Source organism: Capra hircus, chromosome 4 (genome assembly GCF_001704415.2).
Source record: "Capra hircus breed San Clemente chromosome 4, ASM170441v1, whole genome shotgun sequence".
Taxonomy (NCBI): Eukaryota; Metazoa; Chordata; class Mammalia; order Artiodactyla; family Bovidae; genus Capra; species Capra hircus.
The window spans coordinates 83,882,680-83,899,850 of NC_030811.1; the positions used below are offsets into that span (position 1 = coordinate 83,882,680).

Genomic DNA, 17,171 nt, shown 5'->3' on the forward strand with positions numbered 1-17,171 from the left:
CTCATTTACAAATAAGACATTCATGAGGGTTACCCAAAGGATTTACTTGTACTCTTAAGAAAATGCAGTCATTTGAAAATGAATTATTTTCAGGAAAATGTTTTATGAAACATGTAGGTGGCCACATACTCTGCTTTTACATAAAGACAGCCAACCCTGATTGTGGACTCAATATTATAGCATTCAAGATTATAAACAACCATTTCCAGCACCATATGTTGAAATTAAGAAACTGGCTGTGTACACACATATTGGTAAGCAAACGAATATTCTAATAAATAGCAGTGGCAGACCCAGATGGATGTCTTACTCATTCTAGAAAAGAACAGGGTTTTACTTTGCCCACCAGGCCTATAAAGATACACATGCAATTTTAAATACAAATCCAAGTTCTTTAATTCCAGTAGTAACACAAGGGCATTATAGAAATTTGAGAGGCGACCCTAGATCTCCATGATAAAGAAAGGAAGGAAAATTTTATAAGTATAGATATCTGTGCATACAAGTGAAGGCTATGTCACTTTTGCAATTGTTATGAATTCTAAGGTCACAGAATCTGTGGGCTCTTATCTGTTAATCAGTTGAGTAACTGATTAGCAATAATTATTGACTGAAAAATTCTCAAAGTTCTTGAGAACTATGTAACTGAGCTACCCTGAATATCCTAGTTTTCTTTTGTTCTCTGTGTGCTGTGTTGTACTGTGATAAGTGGCTTCAGTCCTGTCTGACTCTGTGCAATCCTATGGACAGAGCTTGACAGTTCAGTTCCTCTGTCCATGGGATTCTCCAGGCAAGAATGCTGGAGCGGGCTGCCATTTCCTCCCCCAGTTTTGTCATTGTTGTTGTTGTTCTCTATTAACTGTCAAAGAAGCACCACTATAATATGACAACTATTCTTCTACAGAGCTGCTAAAAAAAAATCACAGGACTGAAGCTGTGAAACCTGGCAAAGGGTTCTACTGAGGATGCTGATAATGGATTTTATCTGTACTCCAAAGCAGCAAGACCCACCCTATTGGCCTGAGGCCTGAATGATTTACCCAGTGAACTCTCCCAGTTGGCAGAAGGCTATATTGTACCAGGTCTGGGGGCTAACTCAATATTATTTTGATGTGAAGGTTGATGCAAATAGAATGGAGAGAAATTTCTTGGATTTATATAGTGTGTTAAGACACTTGAACAGAAACAAAGAAACTGAATGAAATACTTTCAAAATTGGTTTAAATTAGCTGCAAGGAAACTCATCAATAACAATATACAAGGACAGAGTGATTAAAAGAACTGGACAGAGAAGGAACCAACACTTGAAAGAGACATGTTGAAGTAAGGATTTTTCTTTAAACAGAAAACCAACACAAAAGAGTATCAATCCTGTCATTCATTTGTCTTCATTCTCCTGCTTGTTGTTGCCAAGGCTTTTGAGTGTTCCAAAACAGGATATTCATTTTATTTGGAAGCAGCCTGGACATTCCTCTAAAAAAGAAGGAAGCGTGGCAGAAAAAGGAAACACACTTCACACATTTCTGCTCTAGGGAGACAGAAGAAGAGTGTTTCTGACCTTTTCTTGAACCATGACGATTCTTAAAACTCAGAATGTAATGTACTTTTTGGCATTCAACTACTGTGCTGCTTTGCTCAGCACTGGTGGATTTACAACGTAATAAAGAGAATGTAATCAGTTCAAAATGAATTCATTTTTCAAACCTGGATCTTTTTGGAATTTAAGCTGATATACACAGACAAGTTAGCAACAAGCTGGCTTTCCGAGAGTCAGGCAACCATACTGACCTCTTATTTCACTGAAATGTACTCCAGAACAACAGCATTATAAATTGTTAACTTAGCCTCATGGTAAAAGTAAAGGCAGTCATAAACTAGTAAAGCCCAAGGCCACACCTGAGGAGCAATGATTCATCATCCTTAGTGACAAACCATTTACACTTATTTTTTTAAGAATTTCTAGTGTCTTAAGGTCAAACGTAGAAAGGAATTACACACAGAGATATTAGCCTGGAAAAATAAATTAGAAAGAAAATGTCTACCCTCAGAAAAAGATATAGAAGCCAAATGCACAGTGATTCAAAAACAAACATTACAAATATGTAGCACTGATTAGACTGTGTTAAGCAGACTTTTCCCGGACGGTTACAAAAATAAAGTCCATCCATCTGTCAAAACAACTGCTCCATGCATGAAAATTAAAACAGAATAGAGGTGTTTTTAACTAACTTCTGATAATTACACTTTCTACAAAAGAATGTAATTTACCACCAATCCCAATTACCTCCTTACATGTTCTTAAATTATGGATTGAGCAGTGAAATTTAACTTAAAAGAGAAGGCTGTGAACATGAACAATCTACATTTAAATATATTTAGTTCATGATTAAATCAAACAACTTATTCAGGTTCAAATATAAATCAGCTCAACATGAATGAATATAGTACAACATTGGCTCAGGTCAGTGAACATTCTTTTAAAAAGCAAAAAATAGTCTCTATGCCATCAACAATTTATGTTGAAATATATACTGTATAACATAGCAGCTGGGAAAGCAAAGGAAGCCCTTTCCTATCATGGTGGGTGGATACATCTCTGCATGAAAATCCATTAATAAGCTTAATTCCTGAAGTTAATCTGTTGACTTTCTTTTTCTCTGGTCAATTTATTTGGCAAGCTGGCTGAATACTAGAATCTTCATGCCAAAGCAGTAATCCGTGATTGTTCCTGTCACTCACTCATCCCTTTCTCTATTTAAGCTGTTCCATACTTACCTAGCAATACTGTTCTTTTTTTTCTTTTAATTCTATTACAGCTGTGATCAGATCATCCATAAGCATACCTTCTTAATACCTCAGCATGCATTAAAGGATGTTAGAAACCTCTTCTTCAAAGAGGTATATCAAATAGAACTAAGACTTAACTGTGTTCTATTTATAATATTAGTAGTTGAATGCTGAATTTCTGACTTCGAATTTTTTAACATCCACTGATGAAATGGTGAGTAGCCTGTTCTGTCCATTTTGGGAAATATTTTTACTTTCCCTTATGAAGAAGCATCATGTATAATAAAACCAATGGACCTTTCCATTTTAATGTTTCGTTTTATTTCAGAAAAAAATTCTATTTTATTTTTTTATTGAAGGATAATCACTTTACAGAATTTTGCTGTTTTCTTTATTTTTTTTTAATATAGATTCAACTACCACAACAAAGTTGGCATTATTTCATGGCTAGTTATTCAACTATGTTAGTCTATTCATATTAATTTAACTATATCATCCTCAAATCTATGACAGAAATTTTAACTTATTTGAATGATGTAACAGACTAAATGAAGACTCTTAACCAAGGACACCAGAACATTTTACCTAGATGCTCATTTCAATTAAGTATCCCATTTGACAGGACTGATGCTGAAGCTGAAACTCCAATAGTTTGGCCACCTGATGCAAAGTATTGAAAAATACCCTGATTCTGGGAAAGATTTAAGGCAGGAGAAGGGGATGACAGAGGATGAAGTGGTTGGATGGCATCACTGACTCGACGGACATGAGTTTGAGCAAGCTCTGAGAGTTGGTGAAGGACAGGGAAGCCTGGCATGCTGTAGTCCATGGGTTTGCAAAGAGTCAGACACGACTGAGTGACTGATCTGAACTGAACTGCTTGCATACCTGAGGTTGTTGATAATTCTCATGACAATCTTGATTCCAGCTTGTGAATCATCTAGCCTGACATTTTGCAGGATGTACACTGTATATGAGTTAAATAAGCAGGGTGACAATTACAGCCTTGCTGTACTCCTTTCCAATTTGGAACTAGTTCATTGTTCCATGTCCAGTTCTAATTGTTTCTTGATTGGTGTACAGATTTCTCAACAGACAGTTAAGGTGGTCTAGTGATCCCATCTCTTTAAGAATTTTCCACATTTTGTTGTGATCCACAAAGTCAAAGGTTTTAGCGCAGTCAACAAAGCAGAAGTAGATGTTTTTCTGGAATCCCCTTGCTTTTTCTATGATCCAATGAATGATGGTAATTTGATCCCTGGTCCTCTGCCTTTTCTAAATCCAGCTTGTACATATGGAAGTTCTTAGTTCACATATTATTGAAGCTTAGCTTGAAGGATTTGGAGCATTACCTTGCTAGCATGTGAAATGCACACAATTGTGTAGGAGTTTGTACATTCTTTGGCATTGGCCTTCCTTAGGACTGGAATGAAAGCTGACCTTTGCCAATCCTGTGGCCACTGCTGAGTTTTCCAGATTTGCTGACACACTGAGTATAGCACTTTAACAGCATCATCTTTTAGGATCTGAAATAGCTCAGCTGAAATTCCATTACCTCCTCTAGCTTTATTTGCAGTAATGCTTCCTAAGGCCCACTTGACTTTACACTCCAGCATTTCTGGCTCTGGGTGAGTGACCACACCATCATGGTTTTATCCAGGTCTTTAAGATCATTTTTTGTATAGTTCTTTTGTGAATTCTTGCCTAGCACTTATTAACTGAAGGGAAACTCATCTTATTCTTTAGATAATCAACCATCTATTTATTACTTCTAATGTTTTCATATAATATTTTTTGCTTAAAACTCTCAGAACATTCCATACATGGTGACATGATGCAGGCAAGAAGGCTATAATGAATTGTTCATTTCTTACAAGTAGAGTTAAAAATGATTAAGACCATAGTTGGTACAAATGAAAGGTGGACTTAATAAAATTTGTTTTGAATATTAATCTGAGTCCAGTCTTGTTAAAAAGACGATGTAAGGTTGTTCATTAGAATTTTCATGAAATTCCAGTTCTCCAAGAGTAAGGATGATAAATTATAAATTTATAAACATTTTATAAAAGGTAGGTGGTATGAACCAGTGTCACAGTGAAACAGAAAATACAGCAACTGTTTGTGAATAGTTGTAGCAGAATTGTGCTGTGTTTACTTAGGTACGTTGGAACTACATTCTTTGAAAGGAAATGCTTATCTTATAACTAAATATGAGTTACATAAATAAGTTAATAAAATAAATGTATACAGAACAATACCTAGCATACATAGTAAGCTACAATTGATGTTAGCTATCATTATTACCAGTATTCTCTGAATACAGAATTTGAACTGTCAGTTCACCTGGTATTTACCTCCAAACAGAAATCAATGCACACACATGCATGCAAATGAAAGCCTATGCTTATTTCTGTGGCATTTAACGGAAAGTTTTCCATTTGCTTTCATAAGCAATCAGTTGTCTGTACAGCTCATCTGTCATCAAATTTCATTACAGAATCATGTCTAAAACTAATAAACTGATCAAAGTCTTTCATGTGAGGTCATCTAGGGTACCCACAAAAATAATAATCAATAATATCAGGAACAGTAAAGGGTCTATGATTCCACTTTACCGGAAAGATAACAAGCTACTAATGGTAGTTTTATGGATGCTGACAAAAGTTATACAGCTCCTGAATCAGAGATGAAAAACTTTATTATTCACAGGAATAGCAGTAGTCATAGTCAGCATTTCTCATGTCAGTTCCCCAAGCTCCAGCTCCCACTGTGCAGCGAGCAGAGGGCCAAGTGCCACTTACACATGCAGTGAGGTGCATTACAGCAGAACTCTTGGTGGAGGTAACCTCAACATTTTGTAGCAGGCATAAGCATGCTGGTCATTACATTTTGAGAAAGAGGTTATATTCGCTGTACTTGCAGATATGCATAACAGCCCTTTGCTCTAAGGGATACACTATCTCTACTTCAAGGTTATTTGAAAACTAACTGGCCTTTTGCTTAAGAATTCTTTCATTCTTCCTATGTTCAGAAGTGTGAGAGATCCATGAAAAATGGTCTCCAAACAATTACACATCAGGGTTTTGAGACTTAGTGAAGCATTATGATTTTTACAGAATTAGAAGGTAATTCTAAGTATCCATTTTAAGTTTTAACACTGAAGTCCCTAAAATAAAATTTAAAAAATGAAGTTGATGTCAGCTTTGATCTTGGAAAAAGAAAGCAAAATTCAAGGACTAACTTGCATTTAGATTGTACAAAACTTAAGATGAATGTGTAGCTTCAAATTCTCAGTTGCATGCACTTGGCTAAACTTAGTGCTGTTGAGGTCCCGCAATTTGAGTCATGACAAATTTGATAGACAAGCTATAATATATCATGTTAAAAATGAATAACCACCAAGAACAAGAATATAAAAATAAGTCTCTCAAGAGTTGCAAAAATGTCCCCAAATTCAGGTGCATGATACTGAACTTTGAAATGTATCCAAAAACAGTGATGTTAGGAGAATCTGTTATTTTTTTGTTCATCTCAGATGGCTGAAATTTTGGTTTCCAGTGAAGTTCAAAATATTTCTAATAGTCATAAGGTTGCCATTTGGTTTTACTGAAGCTTAGTACAAAGAGAGATGTTTAGTAGGACAAACAAAGAAGATTCAAAGAGCTATTGATTCGAAACAGATTCTTTTTCCAGTTTAGCATGTATTCCTTTTTGATTTGCAAAACAGGGTCAAGGAAGTTAATCCCTCAATAGAAATGTTATTGTGAATACAAAGTGAATTTTAAGCACCAGGAAAATATCTAAAATAATAGTAAAGGCGGCTAATAGAAGTGAGAATAAAGATATCTGGATTGCATTTACGTCCTTGTTGAGGGTATCTGTACAATAATATTACATATATGTATTTTTTTTCAAATTACAACTCTCAAGTGACAATAATAGAAAAGGTTCATGAACATTTCACTCCTCTAATACAGATATACAATAACAGTGTAAATATTTAGAACGGATAATACCAAGAAAAGAAGGCATAGTAGAATATATACCCTGTATATTCACTTCTGGAAAAATATATTTAAATTAATGTTATTGTTAGAAATGCAATTATCAGCAGCCTATGGTACATTTATATTTCCTCCTTTTCTCTTTGTCTATGTATACATGGAGAAAGAGAGAGACTGTAACTGTCTTAGGCTAGAGATTCCCTCTTAGCACAAAGTTCATTTTTTGTGAATTAGCTGCTCAAATCCCAGCTATTGACTTAATATATACATTGCATTGCAAAATTGAGCCATGAGAAACAATGGTTTATATCTTTCCAGCTTCCCAGGAGAATGGAGAAAGGTTTCAACTTTCTATACAGTGCTACACTCACTGACACGGGAACTATGTAGGTTTAATCAAGTGGCATATCCTGATTTCCCAGGTGGCTGTGCCATGTAAACCACCTTAAACAGACTTAAGAATGACTTCCTTTCAAAATACATAAAATTAACCAGTGTCTTTGTCTTGCTTTTCCTATTGTAGTCTTACATCTGAATCTAATACTAAGAAGATAGCATTTCCTCAAGGATGGTTTGTTTAAAGCAGCTTTATTTCCAGAGGACTTTTAGAAAAATACTAAAACCAGTGGGAAAAGGGTAAACTTAGGTTCTAGAAACCATGGAGAGCACTCAAGAAGGTGGTTAGTTTATCTTTGTATAAATGTTCAGGTCAATTCCTGTTTTGGTTACATTTGTATCTTGGAGTCCTGCGGCTGCTGCTGCTACTGCTAAGCTGCTTCAGTCGTGTCCGACGCTGTGTGACCCCATAGATGGCAGCCCACCAGGCTCCCCCATCTGTGAGATTCTCCAGGCAAGAACACTGGAGTGGGTTGCCATTTCCTTCTCCAATGCATGAAAGTGAAAAGTGAAAGTGAAGTCGCTCAGTCGTGTCCGACTCCTTGCAACCCCTTGGACTGCAGCCCACCAGGCTCCTCTGTCCATGGGATTTTCCAGGCAAAAGCACTGGAGTGGGGTGCCACTGCCTTCTCCGCTTGGAGTCCTAATGGCTGCCAAAATCACTCAAGCCTCCTTCATGTGGTTTTCAGAATTACAAGAGGTCTTTAAAAGGAATTATTGTCCGTCAGTCACAGCTGACTATTATTTACTCAAGATAGAGCCTAGAATTTCCTTCAAACTGTCTGTGTATCACTGCACAGATATGGCCCTGAATGAAATTTTTTTAAAAAAGGAAAAACAATATAAGTGGCTAAGAAAATTTTGGTAAAGATACTGATGCTATTTTTTTATGCTTATCAAGGAAGAAATGCTACAATACCAATAAGTCAGCTATTTGTTATTTTTTAAAATGATACAGACAGAAATGAAAAAATAATGCATCTGCATATTAAAGTCCCAAAATGATAAATGCCATGTATCCTATTTAAATAGTTATGTAATTGAGGTACATAAATGAGGTCACCTGAAAAGTAAAATTAATTTTAATAAAATTCATTCCAAATGCCCAAAATGTATTTTTAATAATAGGTCAATTAAAAACAATACTAAAGTAATGAGATGGGTTACGAGAAAAATAGTATGAAATATATTTCGTTATTTAAATATACTTTAGTGTTTGGTTAAGAGCTAAAGGAAAAAATACATTTTTTCCTTGAACTAAAATACATGAAAATTGCTTTGTTCTCCTTTAATTAAGCGTTAAAAAAGAAAAAGAAAAATCCACAATGCCTGAACTGATTTGATGCAGAATGTAGAGGAAAAACAAAAGCATGTGCATTTTATCAGGTTATATCAATTATCTGACTTAAGATTTGTATGACTAATACTGCCATACCAATAAACTTTCAAAAGTTTATATCTCTCAATGAATACATAATTACCTATCTCTACCATAATGTATGAGACATAATTTACAAGTTTTCATAATCCTTATATAAAGTGTTACGAAATAATCAGGTGCCATTAATACCCTATATCAGACTTCACAGACACCATATGTTTTAGCTCCTTTTAATTTACTTCTATCAAGACCATAAGCATATTCAGCAAGCCTGGAAAATATAATAAAGTTGCTTGTCTTGGAGAGGAAGCCGCTGAGGTCATCATTAAGGTTATGCCTTGGAACTGTGGGGATCCTGACTTTACTGCAACTGCTGATTGAACTGTATGTGGGCTGACACCAGAATCCCTCAGTGTTTGGTACTGATTGAGGAGTAGTAGTGGGGGGGGGGAAGGAGATGAGAGGTTAGGGGAGGGGAGATGAGGCAAGGCCAGAGGCAAGAAAGATGAGGGAAATGGACTGAGATGAATTTTGGAAACCACAGACAAAAAAGAATATCTGCTATCTTAGCAACTGAATGAGCTAATTTAATCATTGGACCAGATACGGTCAGTACTTGGCTCAATGCTTTTTATAAAATCCAGATAATCTGTCAGTTAAGTATGGTTATTATCTTTAATTTTCAAATGTTACTGAATTCAGTACAGTGCCACACTACAGTGATCGTGATCATTAGCAAGGACCAAAACCTATTTCGTTAACAATGTTTCCACTTAGAAATTGTCTAAGCAACTCTATTACATACACTAATAATAGTTAATATTTGCATCATGCATTACAGTCTAGGTAATAATTTCATTTGTGATTGACTCTTACAAAAATGTTATGAGTGGGTTATTACTATGCCCACACCAAGATCCCCTAAAGGAGAAAATGGCAACCCACTCCAGTATTCTTTGCCAGAAAAATCCTATGGACAGAGTAGCCAGGCAGGCTACAGTCTATGGGGTCACAAAACTGGACATGACGAAGTGACTGAGCACACACACAAAGACACCCTTAACAAGACCAGAATACGTAAGATATTTCTTTCAATCTCTATTGTTCATTATCTGTGTGTTAATGCACAAATTCAAATCCATATATGCCGCACAACACAAAAAACATCAGCAGAGACGCAAAATTTATCTCAGTTTTGAGTAGTGCACTCAAAATATTTCATAATTTTTGAATGAGAAGATTTTGAATGAATACTCTGAATCATTATATTTCCTTTTTAAGAAAATGGTGGTAATGATAGCCATTTGGTAAATTTATTATTTAAAAACTACACATAAAATACTATTTAAATTATCATAGTGCTTGGTACAGGAGGGATTCTCAATAATTTTAAGTGCCTATGTCTTTGCCTGTTATATTTTAATAGAAAGAGAAAAAAATGTGTTTTTAAAAGTGACAACTGTATACAGGTAAAACCTCCATTTCTCTCCATTCTTAGTTATTATCACATTGTAATCTTTCAAATTTGTTAGTGATAAACATAGCATTTTGATATTAATAAATATTTACTTATTCAGTCATATATTTTGCCCACACTTATTCAGTATTATCTTATAAATAATTTTCACAAAAACCATTAAACTCATAATTGCAAAATATGTACTGTCCCATTTAACAGATAAGATACTATAAAGCCACTCCACCAGTTAAGGTACTTGCTTGAGTTAATTAATGAGTCAGTGGGAATCAACATAAAATTCTTGGCTTTTCTGAAGTCTTATTTAATTTTTCACTTTACCTTTTCAATCACCCTAAACTATGTATTAATTTAGGATAGTATAAAGTTTGATAGAAAAGAATTTTTTGTCACTTTCACACAATCAGAAAAAATGTTTCTGTTTATGAAGGTGTATATAGATTGAGTTACAATCTTTATATTTAAAATGGAATTTTTTTTTTTTTTTTGGAGGCGGGTAAAGTAGACAAGGATAGCTTTATTGCTTTGCCAGGCAAAGTAGGACACAGTGAGCTCCTGTCTCAAAAAATTATGTGTCCCTAAACTTAAATTTTTAAGGATAAATTTCCCATGTTTGCTCATGTGTCTTAATCATGGGCGGAAGATACCTGTGCTGTGCGCCTTCATCTGCTTTCACTGGTAGTGAACGCTGCTGCCATCCTTATCCATGAACTCAGATTTCACTTCAAATCATTCTAAATACACACATCTTAGGCAGCTGCTACCAATCAATCAGATTGTCCCTTGAAAATATCTATCTACATATCCATCTATCTATATACATACATACATACAAGATTTATGACTTAGGATAAATTTCTTCTAAATGCTAATCTGGAGACAAAACATTTAAACTTATTTCCTTTTGTTTTGGATCCAAAAATATCTGATAAAACATAAAAAAATAAAATCATATTTAAGACTCTGAATTCATTTTAAAGCATTTATTTAAATGATTATAACTGCCTTTCATGATCTGTGCAGATACATGGCTATGCTTCAAACCTGTGGCTCACTGACAAAGTTTACCTCAGGAAAAATGCCCTCTACCTATTAAGAGTGGTAAAATCATTGTAGGGATTGCTTACCATTCATTCATCTTTTGTCCGGAGTACCAAAGACAATGTCTATTTCATAGTCATTTCTCAATTGATATTTACTTAAGGAATGAGTACATGAAATGTAGGAAGTAAGGAGGAAAGGAAAGACGAAAATTCTAAGGGAGAAAGGAGAAGAGAAACCTAAGGAAGAAAGCAAAGCGGGGAGAGGAAAGAAAGAAAAGGAATAGAATGGAATGGAAACAAAGTGTAATTTAATCACAGTGACTCAGAAGAAAAATTTCAATTCATTCAAAAGGAGTTAAGAAGAATTAACATTGAAAACCAATCTGTACAAATAAGTTGGTTCATTGGCTATAAGTTTATATGCTAAAAAATGCATTTTGTTAATTACCTTTTACATACATAAATCATCAAAAGGAACACATTTTTGCTTTATTTAGATTTAGTCAGTTTTACCTACTTTCTTTGCATTAAACTTTCAGTGCTTTACATAAAAATGTAAAAATAGTCAAAATTATGTATCATTAATTTGTTTTGCAAAAGTGATTAAGTCCACAAAGCATGATGTTTCATATAACAATGAGCAAAAATGATGCTAGAATAATAAATTCCTTATGCAATTATTAAAATAACTTACTAGATTGATACTTACCAGAATATCTTTTCCAGCCCACTTGCATTCATCTCTTCTGGTGTAAGATACTGGCCACACAATCTAAGGGCAGAGAAGAAATATTATTTTCTGCCAATTAAGTTTTCTAAGAGATCCAACATTACAGTCTGTTAGATCAAGTAGGGCAACTGAGACAAAGAAAGTTCCAGAAATCAGTATGTGGTGAGAAACTTTGAGGGCAGACTTTAAAGTGGCATCAGATAATTAGCATGAACTTGAATCATATACTCTCTACCTGTTAGGTTTTGCTATATAAATGAAATTTGAGCAACACAGAAATTTATGTAGTCAATAGATCTAAACGGTGTGTGACAGAAACAACTGTAAGGCAGTTTGGGAGTGGAAGATCTTCTTGAGACCACATGAGAATCTAGTGGAGAGAGACAGAAACAGGCATAGAATGCAGCTTGCATTCTTTTCAATGAATCAGTTTTTATCATAAAATAGTGATTTTGATTTTGAAATTTAAACATCAGGTGCTCTGGATCCATTTCCATAAGTCAGATCTCAGCATGACATTCTTAAATGAGCAACTGATAGAGAAATCCACTTTAGAAAGGAATCTTTCTTTTCTTTTTTTGAAAGGAAAATAAGTGAACAGTAGCACTGCATACGTTCAAGAGATAAAGGAGAAAATGAGGAAACAGATACTCTAAAAAAAAAAAAAATCACCCACGGCACTGTGAGTAAAACTCAGACTAACCAAGTAATAACTTTGCATTTTCATCCCTAATATTTGGTCATCGTCTTTCCAAAGTTTCCTGTATGATTTGAATACAGGGACACTGGTAGGTAAATCAATTCAACTCTTGGCTTAAAGGATTGTAGATGCATTTCCCTCAATAATATTAATTAAAATATCCTCATCTAAAGTTTAACATAAACTTTTTCAGTTCCCCTGAGCAATTTCAATGACTCCTATCTTTTTGGGCACAGCAATTTTAATTTTTTTTAAACTCCTCTTTCTTGTCTGGTAACAACAGTTAATTTCAGGAGGAAAAAAATCATATGTAAAAGAAAATTTCAGAGATGATGGCAGTTAGTCATTCATGTCTGCTAGAAAGCTTTTAGTCTCAAAATGAATGATTATCATTCATTTGGGAACCTCTAGATAATTCAATATAAATGGTCATAAACTTGAGCAAAGGCTGTGATAATCTAGGGAATAAAGGCAAAATGCAATGCGTTTATAAATAAGAATTTAGGACTTATTGAAATAAATTATGTTGACACGGCAAGTGGATTTCAGGTCCATGTCACAATGAAAAACTCTAAAGATTTTTTTATATGCATTTATTTTTTACCATTTAAAGCACTTAATTTATGTAATCCTTTCATTTTCATATACTTTTCATGTATGTCTCTGTATGTAAAGTACTATAATATAACTTGTATCATAAGTTTTATTTTTCACAAAGGAGTTTCATAAATTTTTTACAAAGGAAGAATGTAGTTACCACGATTTTAATTAACAAGCCTTACATTCTTACAATTAAAATTACCCTGATTCCTGAATAAGGGCTTGCACCTCCAATCAACAGGCTCCACAGCCCTGTCTTCTCACTGAATATGGAAAAGCCAAGTGAGCTATTCTTCCTTAAAAGTTAACAATGGAGGAAGATCAAATATAAATGTTCTTTGGAACACAGAGATAATAAATAGCAGAGCTAAGATTTGACTTTCATATTCAGCTTTTCAGAGAGATGTGCAAAAATCATGTATTATTAAAATAGATACCTTTTTTAATTCAAAAAGGCAGGTTGATTTCTGCAGTTTCCTAGTTTTTCATAGATGTCATTGACACAACATAGGACTCATTTTTAGATTTCTCTCATGTCATTATTAACAAAAAAGTAATCTTGCTAACATTCATGCTAAATTTTCTTATAATTTAGAGGGGTGTATTCATTTCAGTTCTGTCACTAAGTCATGTCCGACTCTTTGCAACCCCATGGACTGCAGCATGCCAGGCTTCTCTGTACATCACCAACTCCTGGAGCTTGCTCAAACTCATGTCCATCGAGACGGTGATGCCATCCAACCATCTCATCCTCTGTCATCATATTCTCCTCCTGCTTTCAATCTCTCCCAGCATCAGGGTCTTTTCCAATGAGTCAGTTCTTCACATCAGGTGGCCAAAGTATTGGAGCTTCAGCTTCAACCTCAGTCCTTCCAATGAATATTCAGGATGGATTTCCTTTAGGACTGACTGGTTGGATCTACTTACAGTCCAAGGGACTCTCAAGAGTCTTTTCCAACACCACATTTCAAAAGCATCAATTCTTCTGCACTCAGCTTTCTTTATGGTTCAATTCTCACACCCATACATGACTACTGGAAAATCCATAGCTTTGACTAGACATACATTTATTGGCAAAGTAATGTCTCTGCTTTTTAATATGCTGTCTAGGTTGGTCATAGCTTTTCACCCAAGGAGCAAGTGTCTTTTAATATCATGGCTGCAGTCACCACCCAGAAAAATAAAGTCAGCCACTGTTGCCACTGTTTCCCCATCTATTTGCCATGAAGTGATGGTATCAGTTGCCATGATATTAGTTTTATGAATGTTGAGTTTTAAGCCAGCTTTTTCACTCTCCTCTTTCACTGTCTTCAAGAGGCTCTTTAGTTCTTCATCTCTTTCTGCATAAGGGCGGTGTCATCAGCATTTCAGAGGTTATTGATATGTTTCCCAGCAATCTTGATTCCAGCCTGTGCTGCGTGCAGCCTGGCACTTCACATGATGTACTCTGCATATATGTTAAATAAGCAGGGTGACAGTATGATGCAGCCTTGGCATACTCCTCTCCCAGTTTGGAACCAGTTTGTTGTTCCATGTCCGGTTCTAACTATTGCTTCTTGACCTGCATACAGATTTCTCAGGAGGCAGGTCAGGTGGTCTGGTATTCCCCTCTCTTTCAGAATTTTTTCACAGTTTTTGTGATCCACAAAGTCAAAGGCTTTGGGATAGTCAGTAAAGTAGTAGATGTTTTTCTGGAACTCTTGTGCTTTTTCTATGATCCAACAGATGTTGGCAATTTGATCTCTGGTTCCTGTGTTTTTCTAAATCCACCTTCAACATCTGGAATTTCACAGTTCACATACTGTTCAAGCCTGGTTTGGAGAATTTTGAGCATTACTTCACTAGCATGTGAGATGAGTGCAATTGTGCAGTAGTTTGAGCATTCTTTGGCATTGCCTTTCTTTGGATTTGGAATGAAAACTGACCCTTTCCAGTCCTGTGACCACTGCTGAGGTTTCCAAATTTGTTGGCATAGTGAGTGCAGCACTTCCACAGCAGCATCTTTTAGGATTTGAAATAGCTCAACTGGAATTCCATCCTCTCCACTAGCTTTGTTCGTAGTGATGCTTTCTAAGGCCCACTTGACTTCACATTCCAGGATGTCTGGCTCTAGGTGAGTGATCACACCATCATGGTTATCTGGGTCATTAAGATCTTTTTTGCCTATTTCTTCTGGGTATTCTTGCCACCTCTTTTTAATCTCTTCTGTTTCTGTTAGGTGCATACTGTTTCTGTACTTTATTGCGCCCATCTTTGCATGACACGTTCCCTTGGTATCTCTAATTTTTTTGAAGGGATCTCTAGTCTTTCACATTCTGTTGCTTTCCTATATTTCTTTCCTTTAATCACTGAGGAAGGCTTTCTTATCTCTCCTTGCTATTCTTTGGAACTCTTCATTCAGATGGGTATATCTTTCCTTTTCTCCTTTGCCTTTAGCTTCTCTTCTTTTCTCAGTTATTTGTAAGGCCTCCTCAGAAAGCCATTTTGTCTTTTTGCATTTCTTTTTCTTGGGGATGGTCTTGATCACTGCCTCCTGTACAATGTCATGAACCTCTGTCCATTGTTCTTCAGGCACTCTCTCAGACCTAATCCCTCAAATCTATTTGTTACTTCCACTGTATAATCACAAGGGATTTGATTTAGGTCAAATGAAACATTTGCTTTTCCTGGGCTTTTCCCTTTTTCTTCAATTTAAGCCTGGATTTTGAAATAAGGAGTTCATGGTCTAAGCCACAGTCAGCTCCTGGTCTTGTTTTTGCTGACTGTATTGAGCTTCTCCACATTTGGCTGCAAAGAATATAATCTGATTTCAGTATTGACCGTCTGGTGATGTCCATTTGTAGAGTTATCCTTGTGTTGTTGGAAGAGGGTGTTTGCTATGACCAGTGCGTGCTCTTGGCAAAACTGTTAGCCTTTTCCCTGCCTCAGTTTTTACTCCAACACCAATTTGCCTGTTACTCCAGGTATCTCTTGACTTCCTACTTTTGCATTCCAGAGGGGTGTGTAGTCTCAATTTATTACAGACCAGGGTGAACAAAAATGGCTTAAATATCTAACATGAAAAATAAATAAATTCTAGTGTAGAAAGTGCTCTTTTGGAAAGCAATTTAATGAGAATAACTATAAGTTAATAGAGCAAATATATAAATTGTCTTTTTTATAACATTTATTTCCATGAAGGATAATTCCTAACTTTTGTTTAGATTTATTAACCTGTTGATATTTTCTTTTCCTTGCTCTACAATTTCTCATTAATTTAATTGTTGTCATTTAGTCTCTAAGTCATGTCCAGGTCTTTGTGTGACCTCATGGATAATATCCCATGAAGCTTCTCTGCCCTTGGGATATCCCAGGCAAGAATTATTGAGTTGACATTTCCTTCTCCTGGGGGTGTTCCCAACTCAGGGATTGATCGTGGGTCTCCTGTGTTGGCAGGTGGTTTCTTTTCCACTGAGCCACCAGGGAAGCCCATTAATTAATTTCATCAACAGTGCTTACATTTCTTACCCTCATATTCAAAGTGCTTCATGATCATATTAGACTTCCCCTTCTTTATGTTTCTATACATTTATCCATGATAGCTCCTCTTACTCATTATTGAATAAGCATTTTCACCTTAAAGAGATGTAACCCTTTATCAAGGCCAATATGTTTTTTATGGTCCACTTAAATGTGAGTGCAGATGGTGACTGCAGCCATGAAATTAAAAGACGCTTACTCCTTGGAAGGAAAGTTATGACCAACCTAGACAGCATATTCAAAAGCAGAGACACTACTTTGCCAACAAATGTCCATCTAGTCAAGGCTATGGTTTTTCCTGTAGTCATGTATGGATGTGAGAGTTGGACTGTGAAGAAAGCTGAGCACCAAAGAATTGATGCTTTTGAACTGTGGTGTTGGAGAAGACTCTTGAGAGTCCCTTGGACTGCAAGGAGATCCAACCAGTCCATCCTAAAGGAGATCAGCCCTGGGATTTCTTTGGAAGGAATAATGCTAAAGCTGAAACTCCAGTACTTTGGCCACCTCATGCCAAGAATTGACTCATTGGAAAAG

General features: G+C 35.6%; 1 protein-coding gene across 1 annotated transcript in view; it reads right to left on the bottom strand.

Moving 5' to 3' along the window:
* Positions 1 to 17,171, bottom strand: part of SEMA3A (semaphorin 3A) — a 556,686-nt gene that overhangs the window by 162,303 nt on the left and 377,212 nt on the right. Inside the window, exon 5 of the mRNA XM_005679076.3 lies at positions 11,798 to 11,860. Coding sequence (XP_005679133.2) covers positions 11,798 to 11,860 — 63 coding nt within the window. The remainder of the gene's footprint in view (positions 1 to 11,797; positions 11,861 to 17,171) is intronic.